General features: G+C 31.3%; 2 protein-coding genes across 5 annotated transcripts; one reads left to right on the forward strand and one right to left on the reverse strand.

The window, feature by feature from the left end:
* Nucleotides 1–6,558: 6,558 nt before the first annotated feature.
* LOC101265773 (NAD(P)H:quinone oxidoreductase) lies at nucleotides 6,559–7,675 on the forward strand. The gene is given in 3 exon segments (NM_001329537.1): nucleotides 6,559–6,708; nucleotides 6,949–7,140; nucleotides 7,225–7,675. Coding segments are annotated over 3 exon segments (582 nt in total). The 5' UTR covers nucleotides 6,559–6,623; the 3' UTR covers nucleotides 7,530–7,675.
* Nucleotides 7,676–8,597: 922 nt separating this feature from the next.
* Nucleotides 8,598–14,804, reverse strand: LOC101266071 (NAD(P)H:quinone oxidoreductase). 4 transcript variants are annotated; one of them, XM_019214837.3, is made up of 6 exons: nucleotides 12,327–14,620; nucleotides 12,109–12,206; nucleotides 11,900–12,013; nucleotides 10,614–10,869; nucleotides 10,313–10,504; nucleotides 8,598–9,166 (listed from the first exon to the last, which is right to left on the reverse strand). In XM_019214837.3, the coding sequence occupies exons 4-6, from the start codon at nucleotides 10,711–10,713 to the stop codon at nucleotides 8,859–8,861; spliced, it is 600 nt and encodes a 199-aa protein (XP_019070382.1). In that variant the 5' UTR covers nucleotides 10,714–10,869; nucleotides 11,900–12,013; nucleotides 12,109–12,206; nucleotides 12,327–14,620; the 3' UTR covers nucleotides 8,598–8,858.
* Nucleotides 14,805–15,427: the final 623 nt, after the last annotated feature.

Raw genomic sequence — 15,427 nt, forward strand, 5'->3', positions numbered from 1 at the left:
CCACCACCACCCAAAAAAATAATAATTCTGTTTTTAAAAAATATTTTTAATTTCATTAATTATTTTTCACTCTAGTAAAAATAAAAAATGTCTCTTAAAAATATTTTTCATTCATAAATCAAACATTAAAAATCATTTACGGAAAATATTTTCTACTCACCAACCAAATATAAGAAAATAAATTCAAAATCGACTTGTTTTCACGGAAAACATTTTCCGCCATACCAAACACACCTTAAGCCTTGGAAAATATATTATCGTATAAATATTAATGTTTATGGTAAAATATGAAGAGAAAAATTATCTACTAAATATGTTAAAAATGACAAATGAAAATGAAAATTTATTTTACAAAATTAGATGACAAGTAAAATGTACGGATGAAGTATTAAAAAGAAGAAGATGTATTTAGTGAAAATTGATCCCTATAATCTATACTACCATTTAGTGTTCTTATAAAATGACAAACATATAATGTTATACTAATTATACAAAATATATTTATAAAATATCTAATTTAAGAAAAAATCGATTTCACGTGCCGATTAATTTAGACAATAAATTAGGCCTTGCTCGTCGTACTAATTACTATGAAAGGAGAAGTAAACAAGAATAAAATTAGCATAAGCCTTATTTGAATTGTTTGGTCCCTCTAACGTGCGGCCCTTTATTAATCATAATCCTCAGGGCCCCAACATTGTCCTTTTGAGGAGACAGGTCACTTATTAAGGATTAATTGATGATTAAGACAACAATTTATTTTACTCTTATCTATCCTTCTCCAAAATAAATTTTACCTTCTCTTTACGTGTCATTTTTTAGATTTTAAGATTTAAATAAGTTTATTTTTTATTGTAAGTTTTTCATAGATTTTTAAAATATTTTAAATTATTAATTATTGTGATTAATAATATATTTTACGTAATTTATAAATATATAAATTTTATTTTAAAAAAATTTAAAAATTTTATACAAAATTATCGATCAAACTTAAACTGTTTGACATAAAAAAAAATAAAAAATGTTACATAAATTAAGACTGAGGGCGTACAAATTACAGTTGACTCCCTTCAAAGTTTTCATTTGTAAATGCCTACTCCAAGAGCAACCTAATTATAATAACAATATACTAATGTTCATCGTATTTATATATAAACAAATAATAATAATAATAATAATAGCAGCATATCCTTAGTTTCAAAAGACACATAATAAAACGAATAACTACTTCTATCTGTCTCAATTATCAATTCACAAGGAATAATTTAACTTGATATAATTTTTTTCAAAAGAGTGTTCGGTAAAAAAATATATACTTAAAGTATTTAATTTTATATTTACACCATTAAGAGTATGAGTTTTCTATTCAAATGATCACTGATTGTTTAGCGAAACACAAACACACTCAACACGGACTAGACCAACAAAGAAAATACAGTACACACGGACTATCAGATGTTTTATGTATGTTTCACTTGATGACAGTAATAGCTCAGACATGAAACTTTAAAAAAAATTTAGATATATTAAGTGTGTTTTTTACTTTTCACTCTTAAAAAAAATTATATTTTAAATCACTTTTTGACTATTTATATAAGTATAAATCATTTGATAAGGATAAAAAGAAACTTTTCAAATTAAATTATTTTCAATTTTAAGAAATAACTTTTTCGGGGGGAATAATTACTATTAAAAACTGGTATATATCCAATGTGGTATCTATTACTTTGCATTATATCCTAGATTTTGCCAAATCCACATTAATTTCAATGATGTTAAGACGTGCTATAGAACCTCAAGCTTAACTTGTTAGGCTAACTAAAAGAAATTTCCAAGCCATATTTGATATTTATATTATAGTCCGATTAACTAATTAATAATAATAAAAAAAAATTGCATAGACAATTTCTCTATGATACTTGATACCCAATTTTTATAATATTAGGCAAAATGTTTATAATGTTGATGTCTAACACGTACAAGGGTGAATATGTAGATAAATATTAATATTCATAGTTGGTCTCTGTGACAATTCAATATCAAGAATTTGTAATTACTTTTTTCGTTACAAAATAAGCATTATCTTAGTAAAAATTGTATCCGTTAATAAATAAAAATGCAATGGATAATTTACTAAATTATCCCAAAAAAAGAATGATTCTATTTCCTTTTTAGTCTTTTTATAAAAGAATGACTCCTTTCATTTTTTTGCAACACTTTAACTTTAATTTTCTACATGACATGTTTAAGACTACAAAATTAAAGAGTTTTTTGATACATTTAACATAATTTTAAATTAAAACCACAGGATTAAAAAGTCTTCTTTCTTTTTCTAAACTTCTTCTGATGTCAAACTAAGTCAATCTTTTTGAAACGGAGGAAGTAATAAGCATATGGAGTAAAAAGTATAGTTTTATTATTTGTTCTTTAATTCTTAGGATAACACTTGTGTTAAAGATAAATTTCTTTTGGCTAATGATGTATTTTTTTTATTAATAATCATTTGTAATATAAGTTATTCTTTCTTATAGATAAAACTTTGTGGGAATACGCTCTTTTACGTGGAAGCTTATTGATCAGTCAATGGCAAACATGCAGGACCAATGAATGAATTTATATCTTCTCTTAAGAGTAAATAGCACAACGTAAACAAAAAAGCATAATAACTCAAATTTACTTTGTGACGGCTCAATCTGCTAATAATATTGTTTGCTTTAAACTCATAAACACACACAATGTTAAAATGTATACTCGTATGCAAATTAACATCTCTCCTCTCATGTATTTTGCTAGTTATAGACTTTTTATTCTTAATTAGGATGTCAAAGTATATTAAAGGATAATTAAAATCGGCATGAGTAAAGTATTAGTGGTAGGGTTGTGATAAAATCAAATTGATCAATAAAATGAATCGAAAAAAATATTATTGGATTGTTGTTATTGGGTGATTGGATTATTGAGTTTTTAATGGGTTTATAAAAGGAAGTTATTGGGTTATTGGTTCGATATCGAATTTTACTATTGGGTTATTGGGTAAACCGATAACCCAATAAGATAGTAATAATTTACTATTTTACCCTTCCTAATAATTTAATATATAACTAGACACTATAACTATATCAAATTATTAATACTCTATCTACTTCACACTAGGCTGCTTTACTAGTTTTTATTGTTTACTAAAAACCTAAAAATTAATGTAAGGTTTCGCAGTTGTAGCTTTTGATTTTCGTTTTAGTTTTAGTTTAATCTTGTTGGACTAGTTGATTTTTTTAGTTTGTAATTGTAGGTTGTAGCATTTGCAAGTTTGTGAAGGTCTGTACTATGTTTTGGCGGTGACATGTAATTATAACCTTCGTACTATATTTAGCTAAGTAAGAAGTTATATAATATTTTACGGATATTTTCTTATTGGGTAAACCGATAACTATCAAAAACCGACAAAGTGAAAATCAATAAATAATATCTTATTGGTTTGTTATCGGGTTAACTTATTTAAAAATCGATAAATCAAACGGATAATACATAAAATCGAACCGAACCGACTGATGCACACCCCTAATTAGTGGTAGTGCTTCACCTTTTATTAAAGGTCTCGATTTTGAGCCGTATGAGGGAAAATCTTGTAATTAGAAGCTTCAACCTCAAAAAGACCCTGCAATATACGATTCAAATTTAATTGAAGCTTCAATGTGAAGTTCAGACACCGAATTAGGAAAAGAAAAGGACAATGGAAGAAAGATAGTAACATGTGATGAAAAGAAGCATTGTCCAGAGGCAATAGGAACTTCACATTCAACTTAAAATTGTCTCTATGTCTTCCTCAATTTTGTCTCAATAATATATTTCCCCATTTATTAACGATGTCTCGTCGGTAGCTATATTTCCACCTTTCTCAAATACCATCTTGTCTCCTCCTCCCTTCACTTCTATTTATTCATCATATTAAAAATATAATTTTATTATCAAGTAGTTGTTTTTCAAAATCTAAGATTTATATTAATTAATATGAATGTTATGATAAAATACTTATATTAATCAGTTTTTAAAAGGATATGCAATATCAAAACTAGTTAAAAAATAAAAGTGAACGGAGAAAATAAAATCCATCAAAAGTTTATAATCAGTCTAGGCTGTACTTCTTTTTTTTTAGATTAAAGCTGATTGTGGATGGGATGAGTAATGAAAAAGTTGGATAATTTAGAGAGAAAAAATTGATATTTGATTTTTGTTAAGGTTATCATTTCAGTAAAAAATGTTTAAAGTTTAAGTTTTGGTTAATCAAATAAAACTTTAGTAAAAGATTTCATAGTTTAGTCTTGTGAAGTCTCTAAATTCAATAAATAATATCTGAAGTTGATATTAGTAAGTCATACCGAACTTCAGGCAGGAATGTTTAATATTTGGCGTTCACAAAAGCTATATTTCAGACAAACATGTCTAAAATATTAATCGCATATGTTTGAAGTTGTTATCAAAAGAGATAAAAAAATTACACCGCGAACAAAAAATTAAATAACGATTTCAAAAGCGAAATTTGCACACTTCCCCCATTTATATGTCCATTATCAAATTCAAAATTGTTAATAATGGGCTGGGCCTTGATTGCCAGGAGAACGAATTAATTCTGCCGAAGTGCATTCGGCCCATCTCGTTGATTTCTCCTTCTTCCCTTTCTTCTTTTGATTGTAATATTTACAGATCCATTTTCTAATTATTTTGATTATAATATTTCATTATTATGGAATATTACTCCTTTGCTCCTCTATTTTTGACATGTGACGATGTTTGATTGAACACAAAATTTAAAATTATATAATTGTCGATTGAGAAAAATGAACGGATGTATATATAAATATTGTATAGATCATGTATATGTGTGTATATATGTCTTTAATACATAAATATACATCATATAAACACAGTATATACAATTTATTCAATATTAATACATTACAGATACATATGATATTTACCATTTTGCTGAATTTCTTTCTTTGTTGCCGGTATATATTGATATTTGACCCAATTCAAAACTTGCCCAGAGTTTGTATCTATGTGGAAAAAATAATATTTAACAATGGATAATTACCACTGTTACTTTTTTTTAATATTTTTTTGTATCGATAGATATTCGTAACTAGCTGTAATTTGACAAATTGTGGTAGGCAGTAAAACTTCAAATAGAGAATGTCCGGGTCTAGATGTGAAGGGGATTAACAAATATGTTTGATCACTACAATGGATTACTTTTATAGTTTACAAATATATAATTAATACAATTGAATACTTTTAAATTTTAGAGCTTATAAATATAATAATTCATGTGAGATACTTTTCAAATTTATTATCAAACACGTTTCCAAATTAATATTTGAACACCTATAATTAAATTATAGGGGGAGTGGGGACTCTCTAGATTGAAAAAATGCTATATTAATGATGTAAGAAAGAAAAAAGAAACTAACATCTCTTACCTCTATTTGTATACATTCCGACTAATATCTCGTTTGGTCAAATAAAATATTTCCAGCTTAGGATAATGAAGAGTATGACAATATTAAAGCTTAGGGTGTCAAATGGGCGGAGTAGGTTTGAAATTGAAAATATTAAAATGGGTTTAATATAAATCGGATTGGGTCTTGACCTATCCAAATTTATTTTGGGCTCGAATGGGCTAAAAATGGGTTGGGTCTTGACCTGTTCAGTTTAACCCGATTAATCTCAATAATTTAACATATTGATATTTAACTTTTTATAATCACAATTTGAATTTCCGCTTATGAATATTTTTGTTAAAAAGTAACAAATTGATAAATAAATCCCAAAAGATGCTAAATAAATAGTAATTCATACCTTCAATATAGAAACATATTTTAATAAAAAAAATTAAAACGGATTGAAATTAGAGATTGAATTGGGCTTAATTGAGAATTCTCTTTAAACGGATCAAGCTCGAATGAGTTAAGAATAAACCCAATTCAAATTATATTGAGCCTAACCCTTAAAATTCAGGACGAATTGCTATGTTTGAGTTCACTTTTGACACCCGTATTAAAGCTCTCCTGATTTCAGTTTAAAAGAATACGAGAGCTAAAAGGAAAACTAAGGAGCCGTTTGGTAGCCCACATACACATAATTTATGCGTATATTCCATTTTTAATACTATTATATATCAATTTTGATAACTAATAGGGTAAATTATTCAAAGTATAAAATTAGTATTGTTTTTAACTCTGCTATTTAGAAACCTATATGATTACTACGCGTGTATATATATATATATATATATATATATATATATATATATATATAAAGTTATGAGAGATTCTATTTATTATTTTAGCATGTTAAAAGATGAATAACTAATCATGGCATAAAGTAATTTATAAATATCTTTGGTGACTAATCCAACATTAGTCCAATCAAATGATTTGATGAATAGAAATGAATAGTATTCACAAGAAGACAGGAAAAATCTTCACTGTTCGTCATGGCATCCGTCAGATCTTCCTAATTCGTGTATATAAATTTGTGATGCTAAAAACTAATTACTTATACTACCACAGAAGTAGAAGAAGAAGAATAATTTTTTTTTTTTTAAGAAAATAACCAAAGTGGTGATGGCGGCTGAAGCAGTAATCAAGGTAGTAGCACTCTGCGGTTCCCTCCGTGAAGCCTCCTATAATCGCGGTCTCCTCAATGCCGGTACACCTTTTTCTTTCCTCCTCTGTTTCTCTGTTTTGCTTTTTTCTGTTTTCTATCCGGTGTTTAGTATCCGTATGGGAGTTCAATTAATTCAGATTCACGCCGAATAGAGCTTCATTTAGGGATAGCACGGAAATCAGGATATTTTTTTATAGCTAAGGCTCGAATTTTAAACACAACAATTAAGAAATAAAACCTTTAAATCATGTTGTGTGATTGATGATCTGTAATTGCGCGTAGCAATGGAGATATGCAAGGATTCTATAAAGGGAATGGAGATTGAGTACGTCGATCTATCGTTGTTGCCGTTTACAAACGAGGACCTTGAGGTGAACGGAACTTATCCAGGCGAAGTAGAGGTTTTTCGTAAAAAAATTGAAGAAGCTGATTGTTTCCTCTTTGCTTCTCCCGAATACAATTACTCCGTTACAGGTACGCAGAGTCCGAGCTAAAATTTTGAATTTATGAATACAAATTCAAACACAGTTAACTCTTTACTCTGTTTTTTTTTTCCAGCACCATTGAAAAATGCAATTGATTGGGCATCTCGACCTCCTAATGTTTGGGCTGATAAATCAGCAGCAATTGTGAGTGCTGGAGGTAACTTTGGTGGAGGACGAGCACACTATCATCTTCGACAAATTGGAATCTACATTGATCTTCATTTCATTAACAAGCCTGAACTTTTCGTGTTTGCATTTGAATCACCACCAAAGTTTGACAGCAACGGTGTGCTGATACATGAAGAAACCAAGCACAAACTCAGATCAGTCCTTTTAGCTTTACAGGCATTTGCCTTGAGACTCAAAAGTCAAGTATGAATAGCTTCTAATTGTATCCCTTCAATAATTTTCAACTCTGTTTGAAATTAAAGCGTAGTTATTATTATTTCGATTGTTGTTCAACATTGGCTGCTGCGTTTATTATTCTATATTTTTGTTTTTAAATCATGAAATCTTTTACGTAAGATATGATTCTATGAAGCTTAGTGGATGTTGACTGTTTTTCCACTCTTTGTCTCTTCTATCATACAAAAAGTACAGTATAATATATGTTTAGCTTAATTAGGACTGAAGTGTCCGCTTTTTTAAACATGGAGGACTTTTTATGTGTAGCAGTATAAATAAAGGATCAAAACACATAATTGCGTGAATGCATGATAACAATATTTTTGTTATATATTTTTTATTTAAATTTTGAAGAAACAAGTTCTGAAGTATTTTCAAAAATTCATTAATAAGTTGATAAGTTAATCATATGAAACATGCCATTTTACAATTTATTAAGGCTAATGTGTATAATTAAAAGAGATGAATTTTTAAGTGATTAACTTATCTACATAATACCTCTTGAAATACACACTGAAATTTTTTTCTCTAGAATTTGAACGGAAAGTTCATATGAGAACACCTAGTTATTTATTTAGGCGATTAATTAAAATAATATACTAATTTAAATATCTAAATAAAATTTACTCAAAAATTTAAGAAGCTATTAACGTATTAAGCTAAAAATAAAGTTCTTAAAAGTCAGCATATGATTGATTGAAGTAATAAAAGGAGTACTCGTATAGAGTCGTATTCATTGCAAAGCGCCACGTGCCTTGCAAGTCATCTCATGTTTATTAATACCAAAAGTTACTCTTTTCATTCCATCCTAACTGTAATTTTAAAACTTAAAAAATTTGTCTCAAAATAATTGTTATTTTATTTAAGGAATTCAAAATTAAAGTTGAGAATTATTTCAAACTATATCCTTAACATTAAAAAAAAATGCACAAACTGTGACTTACTTTCCAAAAAACAGTAGTTGTAAAAGTGGTCATTGGTGATTTTTCTTCAAGCGGTGAGCTAAACTTTGGTATGAACACATGTCGGACCACAATAGTCTATTCGAAGTAAATGTATTGATGATATTTTGTAAAACAAACGTGTTGCTGATAGAACAGAAAACGAAAGACAGAGAAAAAATGTAGGAGCCATTACATCAATTACCATGAAATTTTCAATACTGGATAAGTAGATATTTATTCCCATGTGAGCTGGAAATGTCAATTCTTTACCAACCCCGCTAAAAATCTTTCCCGACGGTCGCTCAAGCATTTTCACGCAACATTGGAGGAAGAAATGGACCACATTTACTGGTAGAAACTATTCACACTTGCCTTTGAGTTTCAAGGAAAGTGCTTGTAAAGCCAAAAGAACTGCTCTGAGTCTCTGCTTGGTTTCTTCATCTGTCAGCACACCATCACTGTCAAACTTTGGTGGTTGCTGGAACGCGTTCAGGAAAAATTCAGGTTTGTTAATGAAATGAAGATCAAGGAAGACTCCTATCTGTCGGAGGTGATATTGTGATCGTCCTCCACCAAAGCCACCTCCAGCACTCACCATTGCTGCTGCTTTATCAGCCCAAACATTTGGAGGTCGAGAGGCCCAATCAATTGCATTCTTCAACGGTCCTACCCAAGGAGCACCAAAATGATAGTCATAAGTACCAAGAGTGTCATCAGAAGAAGTAAAAATCCATCAACACTAGTCTAGCAACCTAAAACTACCTGCATATACAGAGCCTAATTTACCATACTTTCATATTATAATTGTTTGGATTTAAACTAGGGGACCAATTTATCTGTTTGTATTAAGATGTAGACTTTGATTACCTCAACTCTAGTGGTCACACCCATTGTAGTGCTCGTACAATCAATTGAACCAATTTAACCCATAAGAGAAGATTTATTAACTATTCATCATATCAACCTGAAAGACAAGCTGAGAAGACATCTCTCCCGCACCTTGACTTGAAGAGTCTCTGGGAGTATTTCAGCTGTCTACGGAGCTAGTTACCACATTCATTTATTCATGGTTTACAGCCAAATACATTTAGGTATCCCTATCAAGTTCTTTTTCTAAAAATATATATAAAGGGCATCCTACCAAGTTCTTAATTTTGCTCTCATTGATCTTCTAAAGAAGCTCATGTTACATATAGCCTGAAATGAGATAAATATCACGGATGATAAATATATTTTCATATCATCATTTTGTGCTAACGCGGAACTTTTTCTTTAGCAATAACAGTTTCAACTACAGCTTATGTATGCTATCATTTTTTGCAAAAGAACCATTTTCATTTGAAACATATCCCTGGTTCAACCTCCATCAAATAAAAGCTAAAGTTGCACCAAAAAAGTATGTGTTTTTGAATTAGCAATAGTGACCATGGGCCTGAATTTCTTTTGTTCCTTTTTCGATAAAACAAGCTCTGTGGCTCACCATAGATAATCATGCATGATAACAAGTATTCAGATTCTCAGTGCATAGAAGTCGAAATAGCACTAGAGTAATCAAATCTCAGACCAATTAAAGCATTAATCGGAAATGGCAATTCATAGTTGACATATTCTTACCCTCCTTCTCCAGAACCAAGCTACTCTTGATTCGAGAAACCTTTCAAACTATTCTAATTTTTACCTAAATTTAGACTAGCAACAGTAAGATCTCCAAAATCAACAATCATTTTAAGTCTAATTAACTTCAAGGTAGCTAAGGAGCATCAATTAGAGAAATATGAAAAAAAGGTAAAAAAAAAAAAAAGAGTTGGACACCTGTGATGGAGTAATTGTACTCTGGAGAAGCAAAAAGGAAACAATCAGCTTCTTCAATTTTCTTACGAAAAGCCTCGACAACCGGGGGATAAGTCCCGTCCACCTCAAGATCCGTGTTCAGAAACGGCAACGGCGATATATCGACGTACTCGATCTCCATTCCCGTTATAGAATCCTTGCATATCTCCATCGCTAAGCCCAACAATCACACAACATGAGTTGCAATTACAAGCACGGAAGCACCAAATGCATATACTGAAACAATTCTTTTTTTAAATAAACAGAAAAAAATAAAGTTTACCGGCATTGAGGAGACCACGATTGTAGGAACCTTTACGGAGGGAACCGCAAAGCCCAGCTACCTTGATTACTGGTTGAGCCGCCATCGCCGCTGCTTGCATTCCCCTGAATATATTTTTTTCCTTCTCTTTTTTTTTTTTTCAATCTTGTTGTTTCTTTTCAGCACAAATATATATACTGAAATTTGGAAAGCCGGACCTGACGGACGCGATGACGAACCTTATTTCCTATCATCTTAATTAACACCTTTTTTGTGCCTGTACAGATATATTTCAAACTCCGTTTTAATTTATTCATCTAATTTTAATTTATTATAACAATTTAAAAAAAAAAATTGATTCTTTTCATTTTGTCTTCTAATAATCATTAACATAATTTTGGTTTAGCTGTCGATTTGACATAAAGTTAATTAAAAAAGAGATTTTAATATTTTAAACAAACCATGATAACGAGTCTTTATCAGAAAAGTGTTGTAATGGAGTATTTAGTAACAAATAAAGATAATTTTAATTTTTAATAAGTGATACTAAAAATTTCAAATATAGAGAACCGCATTTGACTAATCTAGAGGTTGTCTATCACCCGCCACTTTGTTTGTCCAAGTCCAAATTAAAAAAAAATCATGGCTGCTTTCTGCCTTCATTTATACTATTGTTGTTCTTTTCAAATTTTCATATTGAATTGGAGATTTTATATTTTTCCAAAGGATATCAAGGCACCAATCATGCCATCAAAGAATATGTCATCATGACATATGTTAAAAACTAAAATTAAATCCAATCAACCGGAAAAATAACTTTTAAAAAACAACTCCATTATCCCAAACTTTTCTTAGCTCGTTATTTCACCCATAAGTCTGTTCTCACAACTGTTTGCTCTCCAATTCTAGCCATTTGTGTGTACTCTCTGCAAATTACATTGCTCCGGGGCTCTCTTTCATTATGCACATTAAGCTTCAACAAATTGTCCCTTATCTATTACAGAATCCTCGTATCAAATCTCTAAGAACCAAATTCGTCTCGCGTAAAGAGAATTGATCAGCCCATTATGTATCACATTTGAAGAATGATTATTAAAGAGTGCTTGTCAATTTAATGTTTCAAAAGTAAGTCACTAGAAGTGTTATAAAGGCGAGTGAACCAACACAATAGATATTCCCTGTCAAAACTAAATGCAAAGGCTTGAGGCAAGATGGATCAGGATTAGTAGAGCTGAACTACAAGTGGTACATCAACCAGAGTTTTAGAAACTGTCGTAGTAAAAATTCAAACAGAGATAGCAGTATACCTCAGAGCTGTTGACTTTATATTTGGCCGTGAGCCTATCCCAGCTTCTTCATACTGCTGTAGTGAACTATGAGCAGACTGGTTTTGTGCTTAAGTCAAAGAATGCAGATATAACCTGCGATCAATAGCAACAGCAGAGACAAAATTAGTAAATCGTGGTACCTATAGGAATTGTCATATTTAGGGAATAACAACATTAAGAAACTTAACTATCTCGTGATTTAGGAGAAGTAATAGGCATGTCATCAATACCACTTCACCCTAGTGAAACATTTGGACGCTGGAAATGGGATCTTCAAACAAACAACCTGAAGCCAGTGGTTCATAAAAAACTGAATGGTTGTGATAGCTAACAGGTCAATGTGAAAGAACAATCACAGCTTTATCACAAAAATGAAAAACATTAAATCAATGAGCAGAAACGTTACCTGTACACCAAATAGGTGGATGGTTACCGGCACATTAATGATGGATATATCTGCTGCTCATAACATCAACATCTCTGAAACTTCAAGCAGCAAGGACTGTATTATAGTGCCTAGCATCTGATGGTCATGTTTCTTACCTTTAAGATAAGTGATGATATCTGGAAAGACAAAAATTCTGCCTCACTTTTTTCTTTCCCAAAATTTCAGCAGGACAGGTTTGCACCGAAGCTCATAGTTAGTCATTAAAAGTAGAAAGCTCTGTACACATGGTTACAACCTCTTTCAATCATATCAAGAAAATGCATCATCTTCAAGAAAGTATGAGCTTTCAGTTTGAAATACGTATCCAACATCCTTCATTGGATCGATGAGTTTAGTTAGCAATTCTTTTATTTCTTCTGACCGACTGTGGGACTGGTCCTTGGCGACAAACTTATGTCTGATGTTTTTTATCTCAATCCAACTGTAAGCTGCATCTTTCACCAATCCTCTATTATCCATGTACCTTCGCAAACTACGGGCATCATCCCACCTTCCTGCTGCTGCATAGATGTTGGATAACATAATATACCTGGCAGCATTATCAGGTTCCAGCTCAAATAGAGCTTCTGCTGCCCTTCTAGCAAGTTTTAAGTTCCCATGTACCCTGCAAGCACCCAGAAGCGCGCCCCACATTCCAATATTGTTTGTTCCCCAAGGAGCTCCCTTGATTAATTCCGCAGCTTCCCAAAGTCTATTCTTCCGTCCAAGTAAATCAATCAAGATCCCATAGTGATCTAATTGGGGCACTGTACCGTATTCCCTCTCCATTGAATGAAGATAGTGGAATCCTTCAGATAGTAAACCACAGTGGCTACAGGCAGATAAAACCCCAAGAAAAGTTACATGATTTGGTTTTATACCTGCTTCAATCATTTTGTCAAACATCAACAATGACATCTCTCCATTCCCATTTTGAGCAAACCCAATTATTATTGAGTTCCAAGAAACTCGATCCTTCCCATCTAACCTCCCAAACAATGTCATAGAAGATATCATGTCTCCACATTTACAATACATGTCAATCAAAGCATTAACTACAAACACATTATGCAAATCAATTAAACACGTATATCTAAAAATGTGTCCATGAACCTGCTTCCCTTTTTCTATAATAGGTATGTCTGCACAAGCACTTAGAACACTAACATAAGTGGATGCACTGGGCACAATACCTTCTTCCAGCATCTCCTTAAAAATACACAAAGCCTTCTCTCCTTCTCCATTCTGAGCAAACCCCATGATCAAAGCAGTCCAAGCCACCACATTTCTGACCGGCATGCTATCAAAAAGTGAACATGCATCTTCCAATCTAGATGCACGTATATAAGCAACCAACATCGAAGTCCAGGAGAATACATCAGTATCGTGCATTTGACAGAAAACAGAATACGAGTGCTCAGGCTTGCCACATTTCCCATAAGCATCAATCAATGCATTGCAAACCACAAGATTAAACTTCACACCAATCACAGTTGCAAACCCATGCAATTCACGCAACAACCTCAACACACCCAAACACGCGCAAGCATTTACCACACCAACAACTGTAAACTCGTCAATCAAGAACTCATCTCTACATCGTATTCGCGTTCTTTTGAAAAAGCCCATAGCTTTTCCTGGAAACCCATGATGAGTTAAGCTAGATATAATCGAGTTATAGCTCACAACATTTGGTTCAGGCATTACATCGAGCACCTGGAAGGTTTCTCTAAAAAGACCCTTTTTACAATAAGCTGAGAGTATTATGTTCCAAGATTGAGCATTCTTGTTTGATACTTCATTAAATGCCTGTTGCGCATATTCTACAGAGCTACATTTAGCATACATGTCAATCAATCTATTGGCGAGGAATGTGTTAAAGTTTAAAGCTGTCTTTATCAGCCGTGAATGGATGAGTCTCCCAAGATTGAGATCATTAGTTCGAATGCATTTTGAAAGGAGGTTCGCCAAGTAATGGGAAGGATCTATACATATCGCTTCGATTGGTTGCATAAGAACAAACATCAATAAACTCGAGTTGATTGATAATTATGAAAGAAATTGAACAGATTTTATTAGAAACACAAGATTATTACCAATTAAGCAATATCTTACAAAGCTGAAATTCGCCATCAATATTTGATCAAGCTTAATTCACACCGAGTTATGAGCTTGTTCCCTCCATAACTGATATGATTACACAATTGAAAACAGGGCCGTTGGATTATCCAGGTTCACACACTCTCTTTTGACACCCTAAATTAAAATTTTCCTCTTAGTTTGATTCCGCAATAAATATAAAAAAGAATTTTTAAAAAATTTATGATATTTGAAAATGAAAAAAAGACTTAAAATACCTTATACTATGGTATGTTACTATCTTTCTTTAATCTATTTGATCCCAAATATCTCTAACGTCTACTTTTAGTTCTTATTACCCTTATTTTTTAACAATTTCAAATTTAGATCCAATTAATAAACGAGTGATGCTTATCTAGTACTCAATCTTTTAATTAATCTAATCTAATAACAAATCCAGTCGCTTTCAAATAAAATCAACCAACTGTAAATTGGAAATTGCAAATCAATTCAACCCACTATAGGACATGTGACATTTTAATTTAATTATCTTAAATAAATAAAATTAAAATATAAAAAAATCTAAATCTAAAAAAAATAAAAGAGTTTCAATCGAAAAAAAAGAGATGAAAAATCCATTTCACCCCACCCACCCCAAACCTCCCCCTTCTTCTCTTTCCCTCACGGATATTCCTTGTCCACTATTGTTGTTGTTCATCTAAAAAAAAAGATGAATATTATAACATATACTAACTATGAATTTTTCATTTTTGTTTCTCTTTATCCGTCTTTTTGTTCCTATTTGAAATTGATGTTGTTAATTTTTTACAAAAAATATGTTCTTCCTTATTAATTTTGATTTTGAATTTTGTTTCCACTTTGTTGTGGAAGAAGAAGGGTGGTGTATGCGGTCTCCATTTTTTCTGGTAAGGAGACGTGGATGGTAGCCTTCGTTTTTTTCAGAAAAAAGTATGGATGATGGTATCCATTTTTTCCGACAA

Source organism: Solanum lycopersicum, chromosome 1, assembly GCF_036512215.1.
Source record: "Solanum lycopersicum chromosome 1, SLM_r2.1".
NCBI lineage: Eukaryota > Viridiplantae > Streptophyta > Magnoliopsida > Solanales > Solanaceae > Solanum > Solanum lycopersicum.

Excerpts from the sequence above, each read along its gene's own strand:
- LOC101266071 (XM_019214837.3), bottom strand. The coding sequence starts at position 10,713 with ATGCAAGCAGCGGCGATGGCGGCTCAACCAGTAATCAAGGTAGCTGGG. Across the intron at positions 10,505-10,613 it reads TCGTGGTCTCCTCAATGCCG|CGATGGAGATATGCAAGGAT; the intron begins GTAAACTTTATT and ends TGTTGGGCTTAG. Across the intron at positions 9,167-10,312 it reads GTACAATTACTCCATCACAG|GACCGTTGAAGAATGCAATT; the intron begins GTGTCCAACTCT and ends CTCCTTGGGTAG.